This window comes from Thalassophryne amazonica, chromosome 5 (assembly GCF_902500255.1).
Source record: "Thalassophryne amazonica chromosome 5, fThaAma1.1, whole genome shotgun sequence".
NCBI lineage: Eukaryota > Metazoa > Chordata > Actinopteri > Batrachoidiformes > Batrachoididae > Thalassophryne > Thalassophryne amazonica.
The window spans coordinates 56,694,424-56,718,516 of NC_047107.1; the positions used below are offsets into that span (position 1 = coordinate 56,694,424).

Below are 24,093 nucleotides of genomic sequence, written 5' to 3' on the forward strand. Positions count from 1 at the left end.
GGGGCCCGCGGCCTCGGGACTAGGTGCCCCCGCGACGGCGTCTGCTTTAGGGGCGGGGCCCGGTGGGCAGGTGGAGGTTGGCCCTCCGCAGCAGGGCAGCTTAGTGCCTGATACTGTTATGTCTACTGAGCCGCTGCTAACTGAACAATCTGGGGTGGCTGATGCTGCGGTGGCTGAGGGTTGTGTGGGTGATGTAGTTGGAGTTTCTGTTCCTCCCTCTGTGGCCGATGCTGTTGGTTCTGCTGCGGTTGGGTCCTCGGTTACTGTTGGACAGGGTGGCATGGTTGGAGAGGTGGTACCAGCTCTCGGGGACCCACAGCCCTTGCTGAGCCAAAGTCTGACTGATGACGACCTGGATTATGATTCGGATTCTAGCATGTCTACCGCCGGTTCTGTTTTCCACAGCAGCGATCTGTACACGTTGCAGGACATTAACAGTTTTCTGGATGAATCATTCGGTAAATCAGTGAGAGTTGCGGATTATTTTCCTGATACGGAGAAATTTGTGAAGTCTGTTAAGGTATTGAGGCGGCTTGTTGGTGTGGACTTGTTGGATGAGAAGAAACGGTATAGACTCAGGAAATATATTACGGCCTTGGGGAAGGACCTCTTGCCCAAGCGGGGGCGCGGTCGTAGGGGTCGTAAATCCACCAGATAGAGTATGACTGTGTTTCACTGGGTGTTCTCTCTTTTCTATCTGTTTTTCTTTTTGTTCTTTTTTTACTCAGTCCCCATGCAGTATCTGAAGGTGGGCTCCTTGAATATGAATGGCGGCAGGGACGGCCGGAGGAGGGCTTTGGTCTCTGAGTTGTTTGAGCGGCAGGGGTTACAGGTGCTGTTTCTGCAGGAGACTCACTCTGATGTTGGTAATGAGGTGATCCCCTCTTGCTTGCCTCTACTGGTGGTTGGCTCTCACTGCGGTATTGTATCACTTCCTGTTCCGGAGCACAGCGGTGTTTTTCTGTATCTGTTAGCTGTTTAATCTGCGCAGTTAGATTGATCTAGTTATCTAGATTACGATTTGTTTCCCAGTGTAATCTTTACGTGCCTTAACTAAAGCACTCCTTCTGCTGAATCACCTCTAAATTATTTACACATTATTCACTTTGCGTGTTTTTAGGAATCCGCTAGCTTAGCGTAGCTACTAGCTCTTAGCCGATTTAGCATGGCGGCTTCTCCTGTCTCTCCCGCACTTTTCTGCTCTGGGTGTGAAATGTTTAGTTATTCCTCGGCCTCCTTTAGCAGTAACGGTGCTTGTAATAAGTGTAGCTTATTCGTAGCTTTGGAGGCCAGGCTGGGCGAATTGGAGACTCGGCTCCGCAGCGTGGAAAATTCTACAGCTAGCCAGGCCCCTGTAGTCGGTGCGGACCAAGGTAGCTTAGCCGCCATTAGTTACCCCCTGGCAGATCCCGAGCAGCCGGGAAAGCAGGCTGACTGGGTGACTGTGAGGAGGAAGCGTAGCCCTAAACAGAAGCCCTGTGTACACCGCCAACCCGTTCACATCTCTAACCGTTTTCCCCCACTCGACGACACACCCGCCGAGGATCAAACTCTGGTTATTGGCGACTCTGTTTTGCGAAATGTGAAGTTAGCGACACCAGCAACCATAGTCAATTGTCTTCCGGGGGCCAGAGCAGGCGACATTGAAGGAAATTTGAAACTGCTGGCTAAGGCTAAGCGTAAATTTGGTAAGATTGTAATTCACGTCGGCAGTAATGACACCCGGTTACGCTAATCGGAGGTCACTAAAATTAACATTAAATCGGTGTGTAACTTTGCAAAAACAATGTCGGACTCTGTAGTTTTCTCTGGGCCCCTCCCCAATCAGACCGGGAGTGACATGTTTAGCCGCATGTTCTCCTTGAATTGCTGGCTGTCTGAGTGGTGTCCAAAAAATGAGGTGGGCTTCATAGATAATTGGCAAAGCTTCTGGGGAAAACCTGGTCTTGTTAGGAGAGACGGCATCCATCCCACTTTGGATGGAGCAGCTCTCATTTCTAGAAATCTGGCCAGTTTTCTTAAATCCTCCAAACCGTGACTATCCAGGGTTGGGACCAGGAAGCAGAGTTGTAGTCTTACACACCTCTCTGCAGCTTCTCTCCCCCTGCCATCCCCTCATTACCCCATCCCCGTAGAGACGGTGCCTGCTCCCAGACTACCAGTAACCAGCAAAAATCTATTTAAGCATAAAAATTCAAAAAGAAAAAATAATATAGCACCTTCAACTGCACCACAGACTAAAACAGTTAAATGTGGTCTATTTAACATTAGGTCTCTCTCTTCTAAGTCCCTGTTGGTAAATGATATAATAATTGATCAACATATTGATTTATTCTGCCTTACAGAAACCTGGTTACAGCAGGATGAATATGTTAGTTTAAATGAGTCAACACCCCCGAGTCACACTAACTGTCAGAATGCTCGTAGCACGGGCCGGGGCGGAGGATTAGCAGCAATCTTCCATTCCAGCTTATTAATTAATCAAAAACCCAGACAGAGCTTTAATTCATTTGAAAGCTTGACTCTTAGTCTTGTCCATCCAAATTGGAAGTCCCAAAAACCAGTTTTATTTGTTATTATCTATCGTCCACCTGGTCGTTACTGTGAGTTTCTCTGTGAATTTTCAGACCTTTTGTCTGACTTAGTGCTTAGCTCAGATAAGATAATTATAGTGGGCGATTTTAACATCAATCAATCAATCAATCAATCAATTTTTTAATATAGCGCCAAATCACAACAAACAGTTGCCCCAAGGCGCTTTATATTGTAAGGCAAGGCCATACAATAATTATGTAAAACCCCAACGGTCAAAACGACCCCCTGTGAGCAAGCACTTGGCTACAGTGGGAAGGAAAAACTCCCTTTTAACAGGAAGAAACCTCCAGCAGAACCAGGCTCAGGGAGGGGCAGTCTTCTGCTGGGACTGGTTGGGGCTGAGGGAGAGAACCAGGAAAAAGACATGCTGTGGAGGGGAGCAGAGATCGATCACTAATGATTAAATGCAGATTGGTGCATACAGAGCAAAAAGAGAAAGAAACAGTGCATCATGGGAACCCCCCAGCAGTCTACGTCTATAGCAGCATAAGTAAGGGATGGTTCAGGGTCACCTGATCCAGCCCTAACTATAAGCTTTAGCAAAAAGGAAAGTTTTAAGCCTAATCTTAAAAGTAGAGAGGGTGTCTGTCTCCCTGATCTGAATTGGGAGCTGGTTCCACAGGAGAGGAGCCTGAAAGCTGAAGGCTCTGCCTCCCATTCTACTCTTACAAACCCTAGGAACTACAAGTAAGCCTGCAGTCTGAGAGCGAAGCGCTCTATTGGGGTGATATGGTACTACGAGGTCCCTAAGATAAGATGGGACCTGATTATTCAAAACCTTATAAGTAAGAAGAAGAATTTTAAATTCTATTCTAGAATTAACAGGAAGCCAATGAAGAGAGGCCAATATGGGTGAGATATGCTCTCTCCTTCTAGTCCCCGTCAGTACTCTAGCTGCAGCATTTGAATTAACTGAAGGCTTTTTAGGGAACTTTTAGGACAACCTGATAATAATGAATTACAATAGTCCAGCCTAGAGGAAATAAATGCATGAATTAGTTTTTCAGCATCACTCTGAGACAAGACCTTTCTGATTTTAGAGATATTGCGTAAATGCAAAAAAGCAGTCCTACATATTTGTTTAATATGCGCTTTGAATGACATATCCTGATCAAAAATGACTCCAAGATTTCTCACAGTATTACTAGAGGTCAGGGTAATGCCATCCAGAGTAAGGATCTGGTTAGACACCATGTTTCTAAGATTTGTGGGGCCAAGTACAATAACTTCAGTTTTATCTGAGTTTAAAAGCAGGAAATTAGAGGTCATCCATGTCTTTATGTCTGTAAGACAATCCTGCAGTTTAGCTAATTGGTGTGTGTCCTCTGGCTTCATGGATAGATGAAGCTGGGTATCATCTGCGTAACAATGAAAATTGTTACGCAAAAAACATCCACACAGATGCTGAGAATGACAGCCTCAACACTGCATTTAATCTATTATTAGACTCTATTGGCTTTGCTCAAAAAGTAAATGAGTCCACCCACCACTTTAATCATATCTTAGATCTTGTTCTGACTTATGGTATGGAAATAGAAGACTTAACAGTATTCCCTGAAAACTCCCTTCTGTCTGATCATTTCTTAATAACATTTACATTTACTCTGATGGACTACCCAGCAGTGGGGAATAAGTTTCATTACACTAGAAGTCTTTCAGAAAGCACTGTAACTAGGTTTAAGGATATGATTCCTTCTTTTTGTTCTCTAATGCCATATACCAACACAGTGCAGAGTAGCTACCTAAACGCTGTAAGTGAGATAGAGTATCTCGTCAATAGTTTTACATCCTCATTGAAGACAACTTTGGATGCTTTAGCTGCTCTAAAAAAGAGAGCTTTAAATCAGAAGTGCCTGACTCCGTGGTATAACTCACAAACTCATAGCTTAAAGCAGATAACCCGTAAGTTGGAGAGGAAATGGCGTCTCACTAATTTAGAAGATCTTCACTTAGCCTGGAAAAAGAGTCTGTTGCTCTATAAAAAAAAAGCCCTCCGTAAAGCTAGGACATCTTTCTACTCATCACTAATTGAAGAAAATAAGAACAACCCCAGGTTTCTTTTCAGCACTGTAGCCAGGCTGACAAAGAGTCAGAGCTCTATTGAGCTGAGTATTCCATTAACTTTAACTAGTAATGACTTCATGACTTTCTTTGCTAACAAAATTTTAACTATTAGAGAAAAAATTACTCATAACCATCCCAAAGATGTATCGTTATCTTTGGCTGCTTTCAGTGATGCCGGTATTTGGTTAGACTCTTTCTCTCCGATTGTTCTGTCTGAGTTATTTTCATTAGTTACTTCATCCAAACCATCAACATGTTTATTAGACCCCATTCCTACCAGGCTGCTCAAGGAAGCCCTACCATTATTTAATGCTTCGATCTTAAATATGATCAATCTATCTTTGTTAGTTGGCTATGTACCACAGGCTTTTAAGGTGGCAGTAATTAAACCATTACTTAAAAAGCCATCACTTGACCCAGCTATCTTAGCTAATTATAGGCCAATCTCCAACCTTCCTTTTCTCTCAAAAATTCTTGAAAGGGTAGTTGTAAAACAGCTAACTGATCATCTGCAGAGGAATGGTCTATTTGAAGAGTTTCAGTCAGGTTTAGAATTCATCATAGTACAGAAACAGCATTAGTGAAGGTTACAAATGATCTTCTTATGGCCTCGGACAGTGGACTCATCTCTGTGCTTGTTCTGTTAGACCTCAGTGCTGCTTTTGATACTGTTGACCATAACATTTTATTACAGAGATTAGAGCATGCCATAGGTATTAAAGGCACTGCGCTGCGGTGGTTTGAATCATATTTGTCTAATAGATTACAATTTGTTCATGTAAATGGGGAATCTTCTTCACAGACTAAAGTTAATTATGGAGTTCCACACGGTTCTGTGCTAGGACCAATTTTATTCACTTTATACATGCTTCCCTTAGGCAGTATTATTAGACGGTATTGCTTAAATTTTCATTGTTACGCAGATGATACCCAGCTTTATCTATCCATGAAGCCAGAGGACACACACCAATTAGCTAAACTGCAGGATTGTCTTACAGACATAAAGACATGGATGACCTCTAATTTCCTGCTTTTAAACTCAGATAAAACTGAAGTTATTGTTCTTGGCCCCACAAATCTTAGAAACATGGTGTCTAACCAGATCCTTACTGTGGATGGCATTACCCTGACCTCTAGTAATACTGTGAGAAATCTTGGAGTCATTTTTGATCAGGATATGTCATTCAAAGCGCATATTAAACAAATATGTAGGACTGCTTTTTTGCATTTACGCAATATCTCTAAAATCAGAAAGGTCTTGTCTCAGAGTGATGCTGAAAAACTAATTCATGCATTTATTTCCTCTAGGCTGGATTATTGTAATTCATTATTATCAGGTTGTCCTAAAAGTTCCCTAAAAAGCCTTCAGTTAATTCAAAATGCTGCAGCTAGAGTACTGACGGGGACTAGAAGGAGAGAGCATATCTCACCCCTATTGGCCTCTCTTCATTGGCTTCCTGTTAATTCTAGAATAGAATTTAAAATTCTTCTTCTTACTTATAAGGTTTCGAATAATCAGGTCCCATCTTATCTTAGGGACCTCGTAGTACCATATCACCCCAATAGAGCGCTTCGCTCTCAGACTGCAGGCTTACTTGTAGTTCCTAGGGTTTGTAAGAGTAGAATGGGAGGCAGAGCCTTCAGCTTTCAGGCTCCTCTCCTGTGGAACCAGCTCCCAATTCAGATCAGGGAGACAGACACTCTCTCTACTTTTAAGATTAGGCTTAAAACTTTCCTTTTTGCTAAAGCTTATAGTTAGGGCTGGATCAGGTGACCCTGAACCATCCCTAAGTAATGCAGCTATAGACGTAGTCTGCTGGGGGGTTCCCATGATGCACTGTTTCTTTTTCTTTTTGCTCTGTATGCACCACTCTGCATTTAATCATTAGTGATCGATCTCTGCTCCCCTCCACAGCATGTCTTTTTCCTGGTTCTCTCCCTCAGCCCCAACCAGTCCCAGCAGAAGACTGCCCCTCCCTGAGCCTGGTTCTGCTGGAGGTTTCCTCCTGTTAAAAGGGAGTTTTTCCTTCCCACTGTAAGGAAGTGCTTGCTCACAGGGGGTCGTTTTGACCGTTGGGGTTTTACATAATTATTGTATGGCCTTGCCTTACAATATAAAGTGCCTTGGGGCAACTGTTTGTTGTGATTTGGCGCTATATAAAAAAATTGATTGATTGATTGATTGATTGACTGGGCTCGGTGGTGGAGGGGACCGTTGTATCAGAGTCATGGCTCTAACTTAAGTGCTGGAGTGGCGGTTTTGTTTTCACCTCGACTTGATGCTACTGTATTGTCTACTACTGAGGTCGTTCAGGGGCGGGTTCTGCTGGTCAGGGCTCGGGTTGGGGGGTTGACCATGGTGTTTTTAAATGTTTATGCACACAATGAGGGCTCGGAGCGAGTGGGACTGTTTACACAAGTGCGCGCCATTTTGGGTCAGCAGGCGCCTGGTGACTGTTTGGTGCTGGGGGGCGATTTCAACTGTACGGTGGATATGTCCCTGGACCGAGTGGGTGAGGAGCCGCATTTGCGGTCGGCTTCCACACTGGCGGGGTGTTTACGGGAGGTGGGTTTATTGGACACATGGAGGGTTGTATATCCTCAAGACAGACAGTACACGTGGGTTCGGGTTTCGGATGGGGTGGTGTCCGCAGCTAGGCTTGACCGGATTTATATATCACACTCGTTTCGGAATAGATTGTGCAGGAGTTGTATCCAGCCGGTTGGTTTTTTCGGATCACCATCTTGTCACTATGGAATTGTTCCACTCACACACTGCGCGAGTCACCACTTACTGGAAATTCAATACTAAACTTTTGCTCGACAGGGCGTTTTGTGGGTTAATTGAGACCTTTTGGGAATTTTGGAGGGGACGGAAGGGGATGTTCGGGACGGTGTGTCAGTGGTGGGAGGCTGGCAAGACCCAGGTTCGGGTCTTGTGTCAGCAGTATGCTTCTTATTCCACGGCTAAGGTTAAGGTAGCTATTGCAACGTTGGAGAGGGATATTATGAATGTTCAAGCTGATCTGCACGCGGGGGGGGCTCCTGATCGGCATAGTCTGTTGCAAGGGAAGAAGGCGGCGCTGGGCGCACTGTTGCATGAGAGGACGAAAGGGGCGATGGTGAAGGCACGTTTTGCGAACATTAGGGACATGGATGCACCTAGCTCCTTCTTCTTCAACCTGGAGAAGACCACAGCTCATCAGCAGGTGCTGACCTGTCTTCGCCTTCCTGATGGACAGGTGACGAGTGACGCGGCAGAGATGCGGAGACACGCGAGGGACTTCTATTTGGCTCTCTACGGTGTTGCTGACTGTGACGAGGCCTGTGCGGCTGGTCTTCTACAGGATCTCCCCCAGCTGGTGGCCTCGGAGCGAGAGGCCCTGGACTCCATCACGCTGGAGGAACTGACGGTGGCAGTACGCCAGATGGCACCTGGGAAAGCTCCAGGCATCGATGGCCTTCCGGTGGACTTCTATAGACATTTCTGGGGTGTTCTTGGGGTGGATATTTTGGAAATGTTGCAGGAGAGCATCGCGACTGGGTGTCTGCCCACGTCGTGTTGCCGTGCTGTTCTGTCCCTTTTGCCTAAGAAAGGGGATCTAGCTTCGTTGCAGAATTGGAGGCCAGTCGCACTTCTTTGTGCGGATTACAAACTTTTTTCTAAGGTGTTGGCGAACAGGTTAAAGACTGTTTTGGATTTGATCATTCACAAGGATCAGTCTTATTGTGTGCCTGATAGAACTATTTTGGACAATCTTTTTTTGATGAGAGATATGTTTGATTTGTACTATGGGGGTCTTGGATTGTGGGTTTGTGTCACTGGATCAAGAAAAGGCGTTTGATCGGGTTCACCACGGGTTTTTGTTCTCTGCTTTTTGAGGGCGTTTGGTTTCGGTGACGGGTTTATTTCTTTTGTTAAGGTACTGTACCACGGGGCTTCAGTTTTGGTTAAGGTAGGGGGAGGGCTGACCTGCCCTGTCCCCGTGACACGGGGTATACGACAGGGCTGCCCCATTTCAGGTCAACTGTATTCTATAGTTATTGAACCGCTTTTGTGTTGCCTCAGGGCCCGGCTGTCTGGCCTTGTTTTGCCGGGCTTTCACCAAGGTGCTCCTCTGGTGCTCTCGGCATATGCAGATGACATTACGGTTTTTGTTAAGAATCAGGCGGATGTTGATGAGTTATTGGATAGTTTACGGCTTTATGAGACGGGAACCGCTGCTAGGGTAAATTGGGGGAAGAGTGAGGCTGTTCTGATGGGGAGGTGGCGGGACGCTGCTGCTCCCCGTCTGCCACATGGTTTGCGGTGGGGAGTGGAGGGGTTGAAGGTGCTGGGTGTGTTTCTGGGAACGGAAGGGTATTGTCAGAAGAATTGGGAGGGCATGGTGGAGAAGGTGTGTGCCAGACTGTCCAAATGGCAATGGTTGCTGCCCCAGTTGTCTTACAGGGGGCGGGTTCTGGTCGCTAATAACTTGGCCGCTTCGGCGCTGTGGCACAGACTGTCTGTTCTCCCTCCACCACACGGCCTTATTGAGCAGCTGCAGCGGATGTTGGTGGATTTTTTCTGGTCGGGTCATCACTGGATCAGGGCTCCCGTGCTGTATATGCCTCTTCACGAAGGAGGTCAAGGGTTGGTGGACATTGCTGCTCGGGTGTCGGCCTTCAGGCTGCGGGCCACTCAGAGACTGTTGTATGGCTCGGGTTTGAGCTGGCAGGATACTGCCCGTGTCCTGCTGAGAAGGGAGGCTGCTTTGGGATACGACAAACATCTGTTCCTCCTACGTCAGTGGGACGTCGGTGGGACGCGTACCTCAGTTTTTTACCGTTCTGTTCTCCAAGCATGGCGGGTCCTCTCCGTGTGCAGGGACGCTGTCGGTACACCAGGGATGTGACTGTTTGAGGAACCCCTCTTCTTCAATGACTTTGTTTGTTCTGCTTTGTCATCTGCCACTCTGCGGTCCCGCCTGAGGGCGGCGGGGTGCACTAAACTGGGTCATCTGCTGCGCACGTCTGTTGGGAGGCTGAGGGAGGCGTCGGGAGTTCGGTCCTCCAGGATGCTGCTTAGGGTGGTGGAGGAGGTCTGTGCTTCCCTGCCGGGGCCCCACAGAGCATTTGCTGAGACTCGTATTCTGTCTGACCAGTGGGATGATGACTGTGAATACGTGTTCCCCTCTCTAACTGTCTCGCCCTCGGTGTGGGGGTGGCAGGAGGAGCAGGGGGCTCTCCTATCTTTCAGGTCACCTGTTTTGGGAGAGTTTGAGGGTATTGGCAAAAAGGCACTCTACTTTGCCTGCGTTAAGGTGTTACACTTACGCTCGTTGGCAGGGTTGGCGGCGTCGAAGTGGTCAGGGTTTTTTGGTGCCGCCGTGTCTCCTGTGGGGTGCTGGCGTAGCCTGTACAAACCTCCGGTCGACAAACGTACAGGGGATCTTCAGTGGAGGATTGTGCATGGGCTTTTGGCTACGAACGGGTATCTGGCACACCTGGATCCAGGGGTGGATGGGGCTTGTCCATTCTGTCCGCTCAGGGAAACTATTTACCATGTTTTTGCACAGTGTCATCGCTTGGGAGGGCTGTTTGGGTTGCTGGGGAGGTGGTTTCTCGGGTTGGGGTTGCCGTTCACTATGGAATTGTTTATTTTTTGTCCGAAATATCGCGCACACTCCAGGGATTTGCATGTGTTGATTAACCTGCTTTGTGGACTTGCCAAGCTGGCCATCTGGAAGACTCGGAAAAACTGTGTTTTGGCTCTGGGGTCGGTGGACCCTGAGCTTATGCTGAAGGGACTCTTGGCCGCCCGGATTAGGGTGGAATTCCAGTTTTATGCTCTGACTGATAACATGGACACCTTTCGGACAATGTGGTGTAGGAATGATGTTCTTTCATCTGTACGGACTGGGAGCTTGGTGCTTCATTTCTGATGCCTGGGGGAAAAAAAAAACAAGACAGAAATAAATGAATAAAGGTGTTTTTAAATCTCAATATTGTGGCCAAAATTTTTTTTCAACTTTTTCCAGGTCCCACACCCTATTTTATTTTATTTATTTATGTGTGTATATGTGTGTGTGTGTGTGTGTGTGTGTGTGTGTGTGTGTGTGTGTGTGTGTGTGTGTGTGTGTGTGTGTGTGTGTGTGTGTGTGTATATATATGTGTGTGAAACAGAGAAGTTTCAGAAGAAGTCGCTTTCAGCATTTTATCCGGATATTCCACTGTTAAAGGAGATTTTTTTAATGAAAGACGTGCGGACGGGTCCGCGCGTCGGGACGCAGCCGGCACGATGCGGCGGCACAGGAAAAACACCTCCGTGTTGATAACCATTTGTAAAATCCAGGCGGCTTTTGATGGCTTTCAGTGGAGTGAGTATATGAGAAATTGTTTAACAGCTGGACATGTTCCAACTTGTCCTTAAGGCTTCCAACAGAGGTGTTTGTCCTGTGGCGGAGCGTCGCGGCGGCTGCGAGCCGACGCTGCAATCCGCCCGCACGTCTTTAATTAAAAAAAATCTCCTTTAACAGTGGAATATCCGGATAAAATGCTGAAACCGACTTCTTCTGAAACTTCTCTGTTCTCTCACGACGTCCTGGATCAATAGAGCCTGAAATGTGGAGGTTTTCAGCTTGAAACAGGCTGACGACGGCGCCTGAGAGCGCTGCGCTACGTCTCACTCCGTGGGAAGTCCTTAAAGCGACAGTATCACCTCAAAATCTCTCATCAGCTGTTAAAATTTTCACCGAAAACCAGCTTAATTTTTCGAACCGTGTCCACTTCGATGTGTCTCACGGGTTTAGAAAAAATTTTGATCAAACAAAGCGCCAGTCTCTCAGCAACTTCTGAGACAAAGGAATTCCGACAAGGGGCTGTACGACTCCTCCCACAAGGAGTGCTCACAGGCGAATGACGTCACCGACAGGCGTGAAAAACTCACGCATGCGCACGAGGGTTCAGGCATGTCTGACGTAAAAACATATGAATGAAATCCATATAGTTTTTGAAAAAAATAAAAAGGACCTATACTTTGACAGACCTCGTATATGTATGTGTGTGTGTGTGTGTGTGTGTGTGTGGAGAGAGAGAGATGTGTGTGTATGGTAAAATAACTTGAAATAAGAGCTGCCATTTGGATTGTACAGTATGTAAGAATGAAAAAGAACATTTTTAATCACTATACATCTACATATAAACAACAGCTCTTTCACTGATGTTTCTCTATTAAGATGCTGGACATTTGCTCAGAATGCAGCCATATCATGCAATTCTCCACCAACATGATTCCAGGCAGAGATGCTAAGGTGAGGCAAGAATACTTTTAAATTCACTCTGCAAAGGATTTGCAGGAAGACCGGTTTACACACCCTGCAGTGTAAACAGGTGAATGACATTATGGAGAAGTAACTTCTTTGTTTCTGCAGGAATCTGTGTATGCAGCTTTGCACATACTGTGCCAGCGCTTCCAGGGTGCACAAGCATCAGACTGTGAATCACAAGTGAAGATGTATTTACTCATAGTCCTGCAGCACACAGCTGGCCACCTGGTGAGAGCAACATTTTTTTCAAAACAATTATAACACACAGTTTGGCCTTTGGTGATCGTTATTTGAAGTTTTTGCTGTTGTTGTTGTTGTAGAAGCCAAAAGAAGCCTGTGTGGCTTTTGGACTTTGTGCTGCCCACAGTAATGAGGAACTGCCTAAACCTTCCCATCATGCTATTGATGCAGTTGCATCCAGCTCTACACGCGGCACAAATGCCCACACTCACATTCAAGTGAGTAAGCAGAAGTAAAACCTCAGTTCATTGGTTTAGTGGCAGCCTATATGTGTAATTGTAAACATCTATCCATGTCTTTAGGAGCAGTTGAACCCTGTTTGTGCCCTGTGTGTGATGGTTATCAGGAAGCTGGAGACTCTTTTGCCCAAAAACATGACAGAGGTGACTGCAGGCACGTGTTTTTCTTCAGCTTTCAATCCATCATGTTATAAGACCATCTCTTGTGTTTCCTCCCCACCAGGATGCTTTAAAGAAGCTGATGGCAGAAGTTTGTGATCTTCTGCCTCACAGCTATAAGGATGAGTGTGACATTTTTGTGGACAAATACGGCGCAGAGATCATTGAATTTCTCCTGTCGTCTGCTGCACCTCACTCTATCTGTAGCCTTTTGCACCTGTGCTTATTCAGTGAGACACCTGCAGAAGGTTGGTCATGCGTTTAAAATGAAAATAAAGCCACTCACCATTTGCTTGTTGCACAGAATGCAGCTCACACTTCCTCAATGCCACAAAGATAATGTTCTGGTCGCTTCTCAGCCATGTTCTCTCCCTCTGACTGCGAGTCGTGTCGCACTCTGGCTGTTCTGAGCCGACTTCACCTGGGCCTCAACTCCACGGAGCTGCAGACCTCCTCTTTCCTCCAGTCTGTGTGTGTGCTTCACCCCAATGCCATCCCTAAGGTGGGACCTCAGCTTTAACTTGATCCCAAAATCCCTCAGTTTCCACAAGTTATTCTTCCCAAACAGCTTCAGCTTTACCTCAAGGTTTTGCACCTGTTTCGTCATCTGTTTGCACGGCAGTTGCATCCTGCTGTCTGTCTATTTGGCCAGTCACAGCTGCAGTTATTTAATAAGTTCTGTACAGACCTCAATGACAGCATCTACACAATAGTTGTGAACTCTTTTGCCAGTTATTACAGTGATTCATAAATAGGGCTGAAACTGTTTTTATGTTTTGTTTTGTTTTTTTCTTTTTTCTTTTCTTTTTTTATTAAATCTTTGGTTAACATATGAATACACCATAACCATAAATTTCAACCTTGTATTATTCTAGCAGGAAAGAATATTTATTAAAAAAATGTCAAAATCTGTAAACGATACAAAGTGCCACAAATGCAAAGGGCTTATGTGGGGTTAAAAATAAAGAAAATCTGGCACACAGCTTTGCTTCTTCCTGTAACAGACAGAAAATCATGGCATTTTATCAGGTTGCAATTAATGATTCTTTTCATTATCAATGAACGTTTTGATTATTTTATGGATTAATCAATTAGTTGCAATATTCTGATAGTTTATGGGTCAAAGCCCAAGATGATGTCCTCAAATACCTTACTTTGCCCATAAACCGAAGATATTAAATCTACTGTCAGAGAAGATAAAGAAACCAGGAAATATCCACTTTTAAGAAGCTGAAATCAGAGAATTTGGACTCGAAATGATTAATCAGTTAACAAAATAGTTGGCAAATAATTTAATGATTGATTGATTGTTGTTGTACTTGTAAAGGAAAAATGCTAAACATTCTTTGGGTCTTGCTTCCCAAATTGCAGGACAAATGACTTACAGTTTTGCAGACCCCAAGGTAACATTTTAAAGTCTCTCTCTCTTATTTCTGACAATTGTAACTGGATGACAGAGTATATACCTCCACCAAGGCCCAACATTCATCTGTCTTGATCAGACATGACACATCGGGGTGCAAAAAGTACAAATACCATGGAAATTAAAGGCAAACATAAAAATATAAATTTAAATAAATGGTCTGGTAACTAAATCTGTCACAAGATCTATCTAACTCTTCCTTGACTCAAAGCCTACTATCCCCGTCACACTAGAGGCTGAATGATAATTTGACCCACATTCAGGAGGTATTGAGGTGCATTCGCGGCTATTGGACAGCATTCTGAGAGCAGTCCAAAGAATCGGGCACAGTCGTGCAGCCGCCCCGAATGTTTTGCTCATGTTCAAAAAATTCAGGGTGCAGTCAAAGTGGAAAAATATTGACTGCCATCTGACTGCACTGACTGCATTCTAAACAATTAGATGGCATGAAAACGACATTCGCGATATTCTGATCGCGTTCAGGGGGTCGTTCGGCATGTGTCCACTACGTCGAACCCTGGCTGAATGTCCTGACTGTGCCTGAACACACCTCAAGTGCTGCTGGAATACAACCCCTGGCAAAAATTATGGAATCACCGGCCTCGGAGGATGTTCATTCAGTTGTTTAATTTTGTAGAAAAAAAGCAGATCACAGACATGACACAAAACTAAAGTCATTTCAAATGGCAACTTTATGGCTTTAAGAAACACTATAAGAAATCAAGAAAAAAAATTGTGGCAGTCAGTAACGGTTACTTTTTTAGACCAAGCAGAGGGAAAAAAATATGGAATCACTCAATTCTGAGGAAAACATTATGGAATCATCCTGTAAATTTTCATCCCCAAAACTAACACCTGCATCAAATCAGATCTGCTCGTTAGTCTGCATCTAAAAAGGAGTGATCACACCTTGGAGAGCTGTTGCACCAAGTGGACTGACATGAATCATGGCTCCAACACGAGAGATGTCAATTGAAACAAAGGAGAGGATTATCAAACTCTTAAAAGAGGGTAAATCATCACGCAATGTTGCAAAAGATGTTGGTTGTTCACAGTCAGCTATGTCTAAACTCTGGACCAAATACAAACAACATGGGAAGGTTGTTAAAGGCAAACATACTGGTAGACCAAGAAAGACATCATAACGTCAAGACAGAAAACTTAAAGCAATATGTCTCAAAAATCGAAAATGCACAACAAAACAAATGAACGAATGGGAGGAAACTGGAGTCAACGTCTGTGACCGAACTGTAAGAAACCGCCTAAAGGAAATGGGATTTACATACAGAAAAGCTAAAGGAAAGCCATCATTAACACCTAAACAGAAAAAAACAAGGTTACAATGGGCTAAGGAAAAGCAATCGTGGACTGTGGATGACTGGATGAAAGTCATATTCAGTGATGAATCTCGAATCTGCATTGGGCAAGGTGATGATGCTGGAACTTTTGTTTGGTGCCGTACCAATGAGATTTATAAAGATGAAGAGAACATGTGAATTTCCACAGTCATTGATAATACAACCCCTGGCAAAAATTATGGAATCACCGGCCTCAGAGGATGTTCATTCAGTTGTTTAATTTTGTAGAAAAAAAGCAGATCACAGACATGACACAAAACTAAAGTCATTTCAAATGGCAACTTTCTGGCTTTAAGAAACACTATAAGAAATCAAGAAAAAAAGATTGTGGCAGTCAGTAACGGTTACTTTTTTAGACCAAGCAGAGGAAAAAAATATGGAATCACTCAATTCTGAGGAAAAAATTATGGAATCACCCTGTAAATTTTCATCCCCCAAATTAGCACCTGCATCAAATCAGATCTGCTCATTGACATTGACCCTATGCCATGACATTGACCCTATGTGTCTTTTTGCAAGGAATGTTTTTGCAGTTTTTGCTCTATGGCAAGATGCATTATCATCTTGAAAAATGATTTCATCATACCCAAACATCCTTTCAATTGTCCAAAATATCAACATAAACTTGTGCATTTATTGATGATGTAATGACAGCCATCTCCCCAGTGCCTTTACCTGACATGCAGCCCCATATCATCAATGACTGTGGAAATTTACATGTTCTCTTCAGGCAGTCATCTTTATAAATCTCATTGGAGGTGAGCATGTAATAATACATGTATTGCAACGGTGACATCCCGTTCAGCTGTGTTGCAGGGCGCTACACCGAGCCTCTGATGTGCACAGCACACCTGCCTGTGGTGTAACAGCTATGATATTCACAATATTTCACAGAAATTATCTCGCCAATGGGAGGGAATCGAAGTGTATCTGTACTGTAAGGACATAATGGCTATGACATGAATATAACAACCCATTCAGATCTGCGGTGGCATGCGCTGGGTGACTTTGACGTGCAGTGGTACACAGTGCTTTTGGTTTGATAGCACGCTGTTCACATCCACTGCACATGATGAATGCATGCCACATACATGTTATTACATGTCAACATTTCCTTTTCCCTCCCTGGCCGGGGTCCAGTCGAGGTGGACATACGTGGCACAACATGACAGCAAGCTTTGCAGTGACCAGTCCATGTCAGAGCTCAATCAGCTGTGATCAAATCGTTTCAAATGCTGTTATGATGCTGTCAGAATATGTAGATTGCAATCAGATGACACAAACTACACATAGACCACTGTCAGATGTGTGTCGCATCTTGATGGCGCCAAGAGTGTTTTGAACTGTGCAACACACTCGGGACAGCTGAGCGAATGGGACCCAATATGTATACTGCTCAGAGACTCCCGTCCATCCGTCTTCAGACCACACCTCAATACTTCCCGACTCTGTCATTCTGATGTAATTCAGCCTCAATCAGCCTTTGTGCGGCAGGGGTTTAAAGAGTGGTTTCCGTCTGGCCACTCTACCATACAGACCTGATTGGTGGATTGCTGCAGAGATGGTTGTCCTTCTGTAAGGTTCTCTCTACAGAGGAATGCTGGAGCTCTGACAGAGTGACCATCAGGTTTTTGGTCATCTCCCTGACTAAGGCCCGTCTCCCCCAATTGCTCAGTTTATACAGATGGTCAGCTCTGGGAAGAGTCCTGGTGGATGATGGAGGCCACTGTGCTCATTGGGATCTTCAGAACAGCAGAAATGTTTCTGTATCCTTCTCCAGATTTATGACTGGAGACAATCCTGTCTCTGAGGACTACAGTGAAATTCCTTTGACTTCATGCTTTCTTTGTGCTCTGACATGCACTGTCAACTGTGGGACCTTATATGTAGACAGGTGTGTGTCTTTCCAAATCATGTTCAATCAACTGAATTTACCACAGGTGGACTCCACTTAAGCTGTAGAAACATCTCAAGGATGATCAGTGGAAACAGGATGCACCTGAGTTCATTTTGAGCTTAATGGCAAAGGCTTTGAATACTTACGTACCTGTGATTTCTTAGTTTTCTATTTTTAATATATTTGCAAAAATCTGAAAAAACTTATTTCACTGCCATAATGGGGTATTGTATGTAGAATTTCAGTGGAAAAATTAATCAATTTTGAAATACGGCTGTAACACATGGAAAAAGTGAAGTGCTGTGAATACTTTTTGGATGCACTGTAAATGACTCAGATTCAGTAACGTAATGAATTACTGCTCTTGCTAGGACAATGAGAATGGTTCAGGTTCCTTTATTTGTAGCCACGTGTAGATTTTTTTTTTTTTTTTTTGCAGTATAAAAAAGCATAAAATTTTTTCAGTAAACCTGCTAAAAACCAGTGATCACATAACTTCATTATTAGTTGTAGTAGTAGTTGTTACTCAAGACTGAGCACTTTCTTTAATCACAAGAATAACTTATTGTGTCCATCCATGTGGTCTTTTCAGTGCAAGATGTTCAATCAAGTCCATGGTGCCAAGCTGCAGAAGGTTTTGGGAAACCAGCTGGATGCTCCGGATGTTTGTGAAGTAAGATTTATATCTTAAAAAGTCACTGGTACGACATGTGATAACATACACTTACTGTATGGGCAAACAGAATGGTGTGCGCATAGTTCACTGCTTTAAGTAAACCTGCATGTTAATGCAATACCAAGCATGCAGCAGCAGCCTCATACATAAAGGTATGCATAATGATTACCAGAGACAGACTATCTGAATTTTATACTAAAATCCAGAGATTACTAAATTAGAAGCTAATTTAGATGGCATAGCATTTTGTGTTTTACAAAGAGTGGCAAATTTACTACATTTAAGTAGTCAAACATGGATTGCAGCCAAATGTTTGCAATAATAACATTCAGATTCATGTTTATTAGATCCAGGGCCTTGAAAAAACACGTGATTTTGTTGAGTTGCCGGGGGGGGCAATGGACTCGCTTCCGGCCCATGTCCTTTTTGAATATCAAGATACCTACACACTGGCCTAAATCAGAGTAGTAACATCACTTAGGCAAGGGCTAAGGTACAAAAGGAGTATTTATGAAACATTTCCCCCCTGATGAGAACTAGTCCAGCAGCATAGACAAATATTTGTGCAGTTTTTGAAACAAGTGTGAAACTTTGCATGAAGATATGTATCACCCTGATGATTTATTTTGGATAGAAACACTTTCACAGCACTCCCTGGTGGTGGGTGGCACCACCTATATGTAGCAAAGACTTTTCTATCATATATTACAAGCGAAGTGCCATGCAGCGGCGAAACTCGCTCTTATGGCACTAACCGGAAATGGCACAAAAAAATCTGCCCAGTGGAGAAAAAGCCACAAACCAGACAACATTGTCGTAAAAAGCCATAAAAAAAAAACACAAAAGAATGACAAGTCTTTCCAACAGAGCGAGAGTTTCTTCACTAATTGTGTTGATGTTCTCCAACACTTCACTGAATGCAACAGTCACCTCTGGATACACTCTCCAAACTGCCTACACCGTTTTCTTTCCTCTCCCAGCAAAGGCTGTATCGCGTCCTGTGAACACGTGGAATCCTGGTAGCGATTTGGATCGTGGTGATGCCATTGCCTTTGCAATGTCATGGACTGGGAAAAAGCGGAAGGTCTTCCTGGTCTCAAAGACTCCTCAACACTAATACTTTGAACGTATGCCACTGTAAGGATGAAAATGTCTGTATCCACTGTCCATATTAGGATTTTCTGACTACCCTTCTTCGCTGCATCAGTTGCATGAAGTATGACCCTTGTGTCTGCCTCCCCGTGATTGCAGGGGCTTAGGTATTCACAATCAGCTGGTTGATTGCACAGGACATTTTCTCCGTCAGTGGTGTACACTACTTTTTCTGTCTCTGGCCTATATGCATGTGTCAACAAACTGAACAGTTCTGTTTTGTTTTCCTCTACACAGAGAAATTTCTTCCAGTTATTAGGGATTTTGGATATTTGACAAACTCTCCTTCTGGTTCCCTTTCCTCTTTTCTTCCTGGTAAATGCTTTCATGTGTGTAGGAATCCCATACCACATCAATGTGTGAAGTATTCTCTTGTCTATTAATGAATGGCACAAAGACTGTGGAGGCATATTCAGCGAAGGTTTTCGCTGTCCTTGGCTCCAGTAAGTGCACTACAGCTGCACCGTCCAAGAATATTGCATCCACTGTTGGAGAATCAGACACAATGCTTGTAAGATCTTCCAAACACAGCACAATGCCTGACTTAGTGCATGTGTGCAGATTTCCATGAGCTGGCAAACTTGGTGGATAGGGATGGTTTTCATACTTGAATAAGTCTTCAAGGTTGACAGCTCTGGTTTGGCTTGATTTATAGAGTCGTGACATGAGGTCACGATCAACTTCTAGAGCAGCTACCTGTAGCTTAGAACGAGAGGGAGGTTTGATCTGTGATCTGCTGAAGAGTGGCAGTTGTTTTGGCACAGGATCTGAGATGGGTTTGGTTGCTTTCATTAGCCTCTGTTCAACAACATCTTTGTACTGTTTTTCACCAATCTGTTCTATTTTCCTGACAGTTTCTACCACAGAAGCATCAATTATGTCCTTGGAGTCTAAGACAAGCAGATCAGCACTTTTCCTCAGTAAACGGGTTTCCCATCTCTTCCATACCAATATTATATTTGTTACGATTTAAAGAAGTTAAAGCCAAAAATGGAATGAAAAATCTTTATCAGATCCAAAATTCTGACAATTGAGCTAGTCATTGTGCTTTTTAAAAAAGTCTTTGCTGCATATAGGTGGTGCCACCCGCCTCTAGCTGGTGCTGTGAAAGTGCTTCTATAGCCAGAACTAATCACCTTGATGATATCTATATTCATGCAAAATTTGATGCTTGTTTCCAAAAGTGCACAAATATACACTCTTCTGGCAGCTAAGCCACTAGACTAAACAGGGTAGTAACTCCAACAGCTTTGCATGTTATCATTTCATGGTGATGAGATTTTTTTTATGTGTATGTCACTGTTTGTCTCTTCTACTGCAGAGAGCCAATCTGTGCATTTCCACCAAGACACTGCAGCCACAAGGAAGGAACCTTTGTACTTTGGGACCCATCTACTGGTGCAAAGACATGAAAACTGCTCAGAACTGTGGTGTAAGTTCAGTTTAATCAGTTTCTACCTTCATGAGATAAAAGCAATATATGAAAGTTGCATTACCTATAAATATACAAGGCTAGCAGTGTACACAAGCCTCAACACCTACAACCCCTGGCAAAAATTATGGAATCACCGGCCTCGGAGGATGTTCATTCAGTTGTTTAATTTTGTAGAAAAAAAGCAGATCACAGACATGACACAAAACTAAAGTCATTTCAAATGGCAACTTTCTGGCTTTAAGAAAGACTATAAGAAATCAGGAAAAAAAAATTGTGGCAGTCAGTAATGGTTACTTTTTTAGACCAAGCAGAGGGAAAAAAAATATGGAATCACGCAATTCTGAGGAAAAAATTATGGAATCATGAAAAACAAAAGAACGCTCCAACACATCACTAGTATTTTGTTGCACCACCTCTGGCTTTTATAACAGCTTGCAGTCTCTGAGGCATGGACTTAATGAGTGACAAACAGTACTCTTCATCAATCTGGCTCCAACTTTCTCTGATTGCTGTTGCCAGATCAGCTTTGCAGGTTTGAGCCTTGTCATGGACCATTTTCTTCAACGTCCACCAAAGATTTTCAATTGGATTAAGATCCGGACTATTTGCAGGTCATGACATTGACCCTATGTGTCTTTTTGAAAGGAATGTTTTCACAGTTTTTGCTCTATGGCAAGATGCATTATCATCTTGAAAAATGATTTCATCATCCCCAAACATCCTTTCAATTGATGAGATAAGAAAAGTGTCCAAAATATCAACGTAAACTTGTGCATTTATTGATGATGTAATGACAGCCATCTCCCCAGTGCCTTTACCTGACATGCAGCCCCATATCATCAATGACTGTGGAAATTTACATGTTCTCTTCAGGCAGTCATCTTTATAAATCTCATTGGAACGGCACCAAACAAAAGTTCCAGCATCATCACCTTGCCCAGTGCAGATTCGAGATTCATCACTGAATATGACTTTCATCCAGTCATCCACAGTCCACGATTGCTTTTCCTTAGCCCATTGTAACCTTGTTTTTTTTCTGTTTAGGTGTTAATGATGGCTTTCGTTTAGCTTTTCTGTATGTAAATCCCATTTCCTTTAGGCGGTTTCTTACAGTTCGGTCAGATGTTGACTCCAGTTTCCTCCCATTCGTTCATTTGTTTTGTTGTGCATTTTCGATTTTTGAGACATATTGCTTTAAGTTTTCTGTCTTGACGCTTTGATGTCTTCCTTGGCAAACCAGTATGTTTGCCTTTAACAACCTTCCCATGTTGTTTGTATTTGGTTCAGAGTTTAGACACAGCTGACTGTGAACATCCAACATCTTTTGCAACATTGCATGATGATTTACCCTCTTTTAAGAGTTTGATAAAAGTCTCCTTTGTTTCAATTGACATCTCTTGTGTTGGAGCCATGATTCATGTCAGTCCACTTGGTGCAACAGCTCTCCAAGGTGTGATCACTCCTTTTTTAGATGCAGACTAATGAGCAGATCTGATTTAATGCAGGTGTTAGTTTTGGGGATGAAAATTTACAGCGTGATTCCATAATTTATTCCTCAGAATTGAGTGAGTCCATATTTTTTTCCCTCTGCTTGGTCTGAAAAAGTAACCGTTACTGACTGCCACAATTTTTTTTCCTGATTTCTTATAGTGTTTCTTAAAGCCAGAAAGTTGCCATTTGAAATGACTTTAGTTTTGTGTCATGTCTGTGATCTGCTTTTTTTCTACAAAATTAAACAACTGAATGAACATCCTCCGAGGCTGGTGATTCCATAATTTTTGCCAGGGGTTGTATATGACCAAGACATACTGTTCAAGAAATATATTGGTCTACATTTCCATGAGTATTCAGGACACACACTGTGAGGCCAAGCACAAAAGAGATTCATTACAGGTCTCATTGAAATTTTCAGCACATTCAGTACTTTAGGAGTTATAGGAGAATTTTAAAAGAAATAGATACAGCTTTGTGTAGGCCACAGAAAACATTAGCCTCAGAAACGGCTTTGCCTTCACACAGGCTCTGAAGATGGAAACCTTAAGTTATTTTGTACTCTGAGAGAAAAAAAAAAAAAAAATCAACTAGCTTGAGGTTCATCTGATACATACACACCTGGTGTGGTGACATTTTAAACATGTAACCCAAATTACATTCTTGCTCAACTGGTTTTTATTTCTTTTATTTATAGAAACAAGCCTTCTGTGAAAAAATACTGTGGAAGACAAGTGAATAAACAGACCTGGCAGACTGTTTGGACCCCGGAAGGATTTTTTTTTTCTTAATAAACTTTTGCACTGTGCTGTGTAACCTTTTATGAATGTAATGCGCTGAATATTCAATATATTTTTGTTGTACTTGCAAGGAACATTTTTTAAGTCCATGTTTTTAACTGTTTGCTTGGTCTTTTGTGCTTCGAGTCAATAATTAAAGGTGAACACAATTTTGTTTGCATGTGTTCTAACACTGGGAGTTGATTTAAATCAGGTTGTATAATGAAGTCTAGTGTAAAGCATTATTCTGTATCTTACTCCAGATGCCAGTGAATGCCTTGTCATGTGAAGAAACATTCTATCAATTAATTAAGCAATGGTTAAGAAATAAAAGTCATTAAATGTCACTCATGAGTCCTGTTGCAGACATACTACACATGCATAACTACAATTAATATGCACACACAAAACACTTCACACAGTTTATTTAGCAAATTCTACTATAAAACAGATAAAACTGCAGCCATAAACATTCATATTTACTTTATTTAAAAGGGAATAAACAAAGCACCCACATCACATAATCCTGTTCTTTCAATCTGGTGGTGGTGACACATCCTGCCGTACACACAGATCATTTTTGCCTCATTTACGCTCCTGTGTGGTGGTTTGTATCACTGTCACTCTCCTGTCTCTTCCAAATCTATAAAAGGAAGAAAAAAAGAAAAGCCCTATTAAACTTGGTACACATGTAGGAATCAAAAATATTCAGTAACCAAGTCAGGATTCCCACTTGTTTTCCAGAACTTTATATATATATAAAATATAGAAAATCCTATTTGTCACTATAGCATGAAGCTGTGACTGGTGATGCGTATAGCTTCTCCAGTCACACCCACAGATGATTATAATGCTTTCAGGGTTGTCACACTAACCCAGAGGTGGCCGTGATTGTGGCTGGTGACTTCAACCATGTGGAATAGCGCAGTGAAGTCTTGTTTCAACCCCGCCTGATATTGCAGGAGTTGACCACATCCGGGGACAGCCTGCACTAACACAGGAGAGACTAATCCCTGGGCAGAGCAGTGGTGGGCACAGCTAACCAAAAAGTTAGCTTCGATAACTGCAAATCGGCTAACTGAAAAGTTAACTTATATAATGCTAAACCGATAAACCACTAAAAAAAAAATGTAGCGGAAGCTACAGCTAACATAACTTTCACTATGGTCTCAACTACATAGTGAAATGTAGTGTATACATTTCATAGCGTACATAGTGTAATGTACTACAAAGTACACTCAACCACTGACAGGCTGGTTTTCAATCAACAACTTTATT

General features: G+C 43.1%; 1 protein-coding gene across 3 annotated transcripts in view; it reads left to right on the top strand.

Moving 5' to 3' along the window:
* Positions 1 to 22,869, top strand: part of sftpbb (surfactant protein Bb) — a 55,283-nt gene extending 32,414 nt beyond the window's left edge. For 2 of the 3 annotated variants that reach the window (XM_034170340.1, XM_034170341.1), the window contains exons 3-11: positions 11,877 to 11,951; positions 12,072 to 12,194; positions 12,287 to 12,424; positions 12,509 to 12,589; positions 12,669 to 12,852; positions 12,964 to 13,106; positions 17,875 to 17,955; positions 20,432 to 20,542; positions 22,734 to 22,869. In XM_034170340.1, the coding sequence (XP_034026231.1) occupies positions 11,877 to 11,951; positions 12,072 to 12,194; positions 12,287 to 12,424; positions 12,509 to 12,589; positions 12,669 to 12,852; positions 12,964 to 13,106; positions 17,875 to 17,955; positions 20,432 to 20,542; positions 22,734 to 22,778 (981 nt within the window). In that variant the 3' untranslated portion in view covers positions 22,779 to 22,869. Of the gene's footprint in view, positions 1 to 11,875; positions 11,952 to 12,071; positions 12,195 to 12,286; positions 12,425 to 12,508; positions 12,590 to 12,668; positions 12,853 to 12,963; positions 13,107 to 17,874; positions 17,956 to 20,431; positions 20,543 to 22,733 lie in introns of all 3 variants that reach the window. The other variant, XM_034170342.1, reaches the window with a different exon arrangement.
* The last annotated feature ends 1,224 nt before the right edge of the window (positions 22,870 to 24,093 follow it).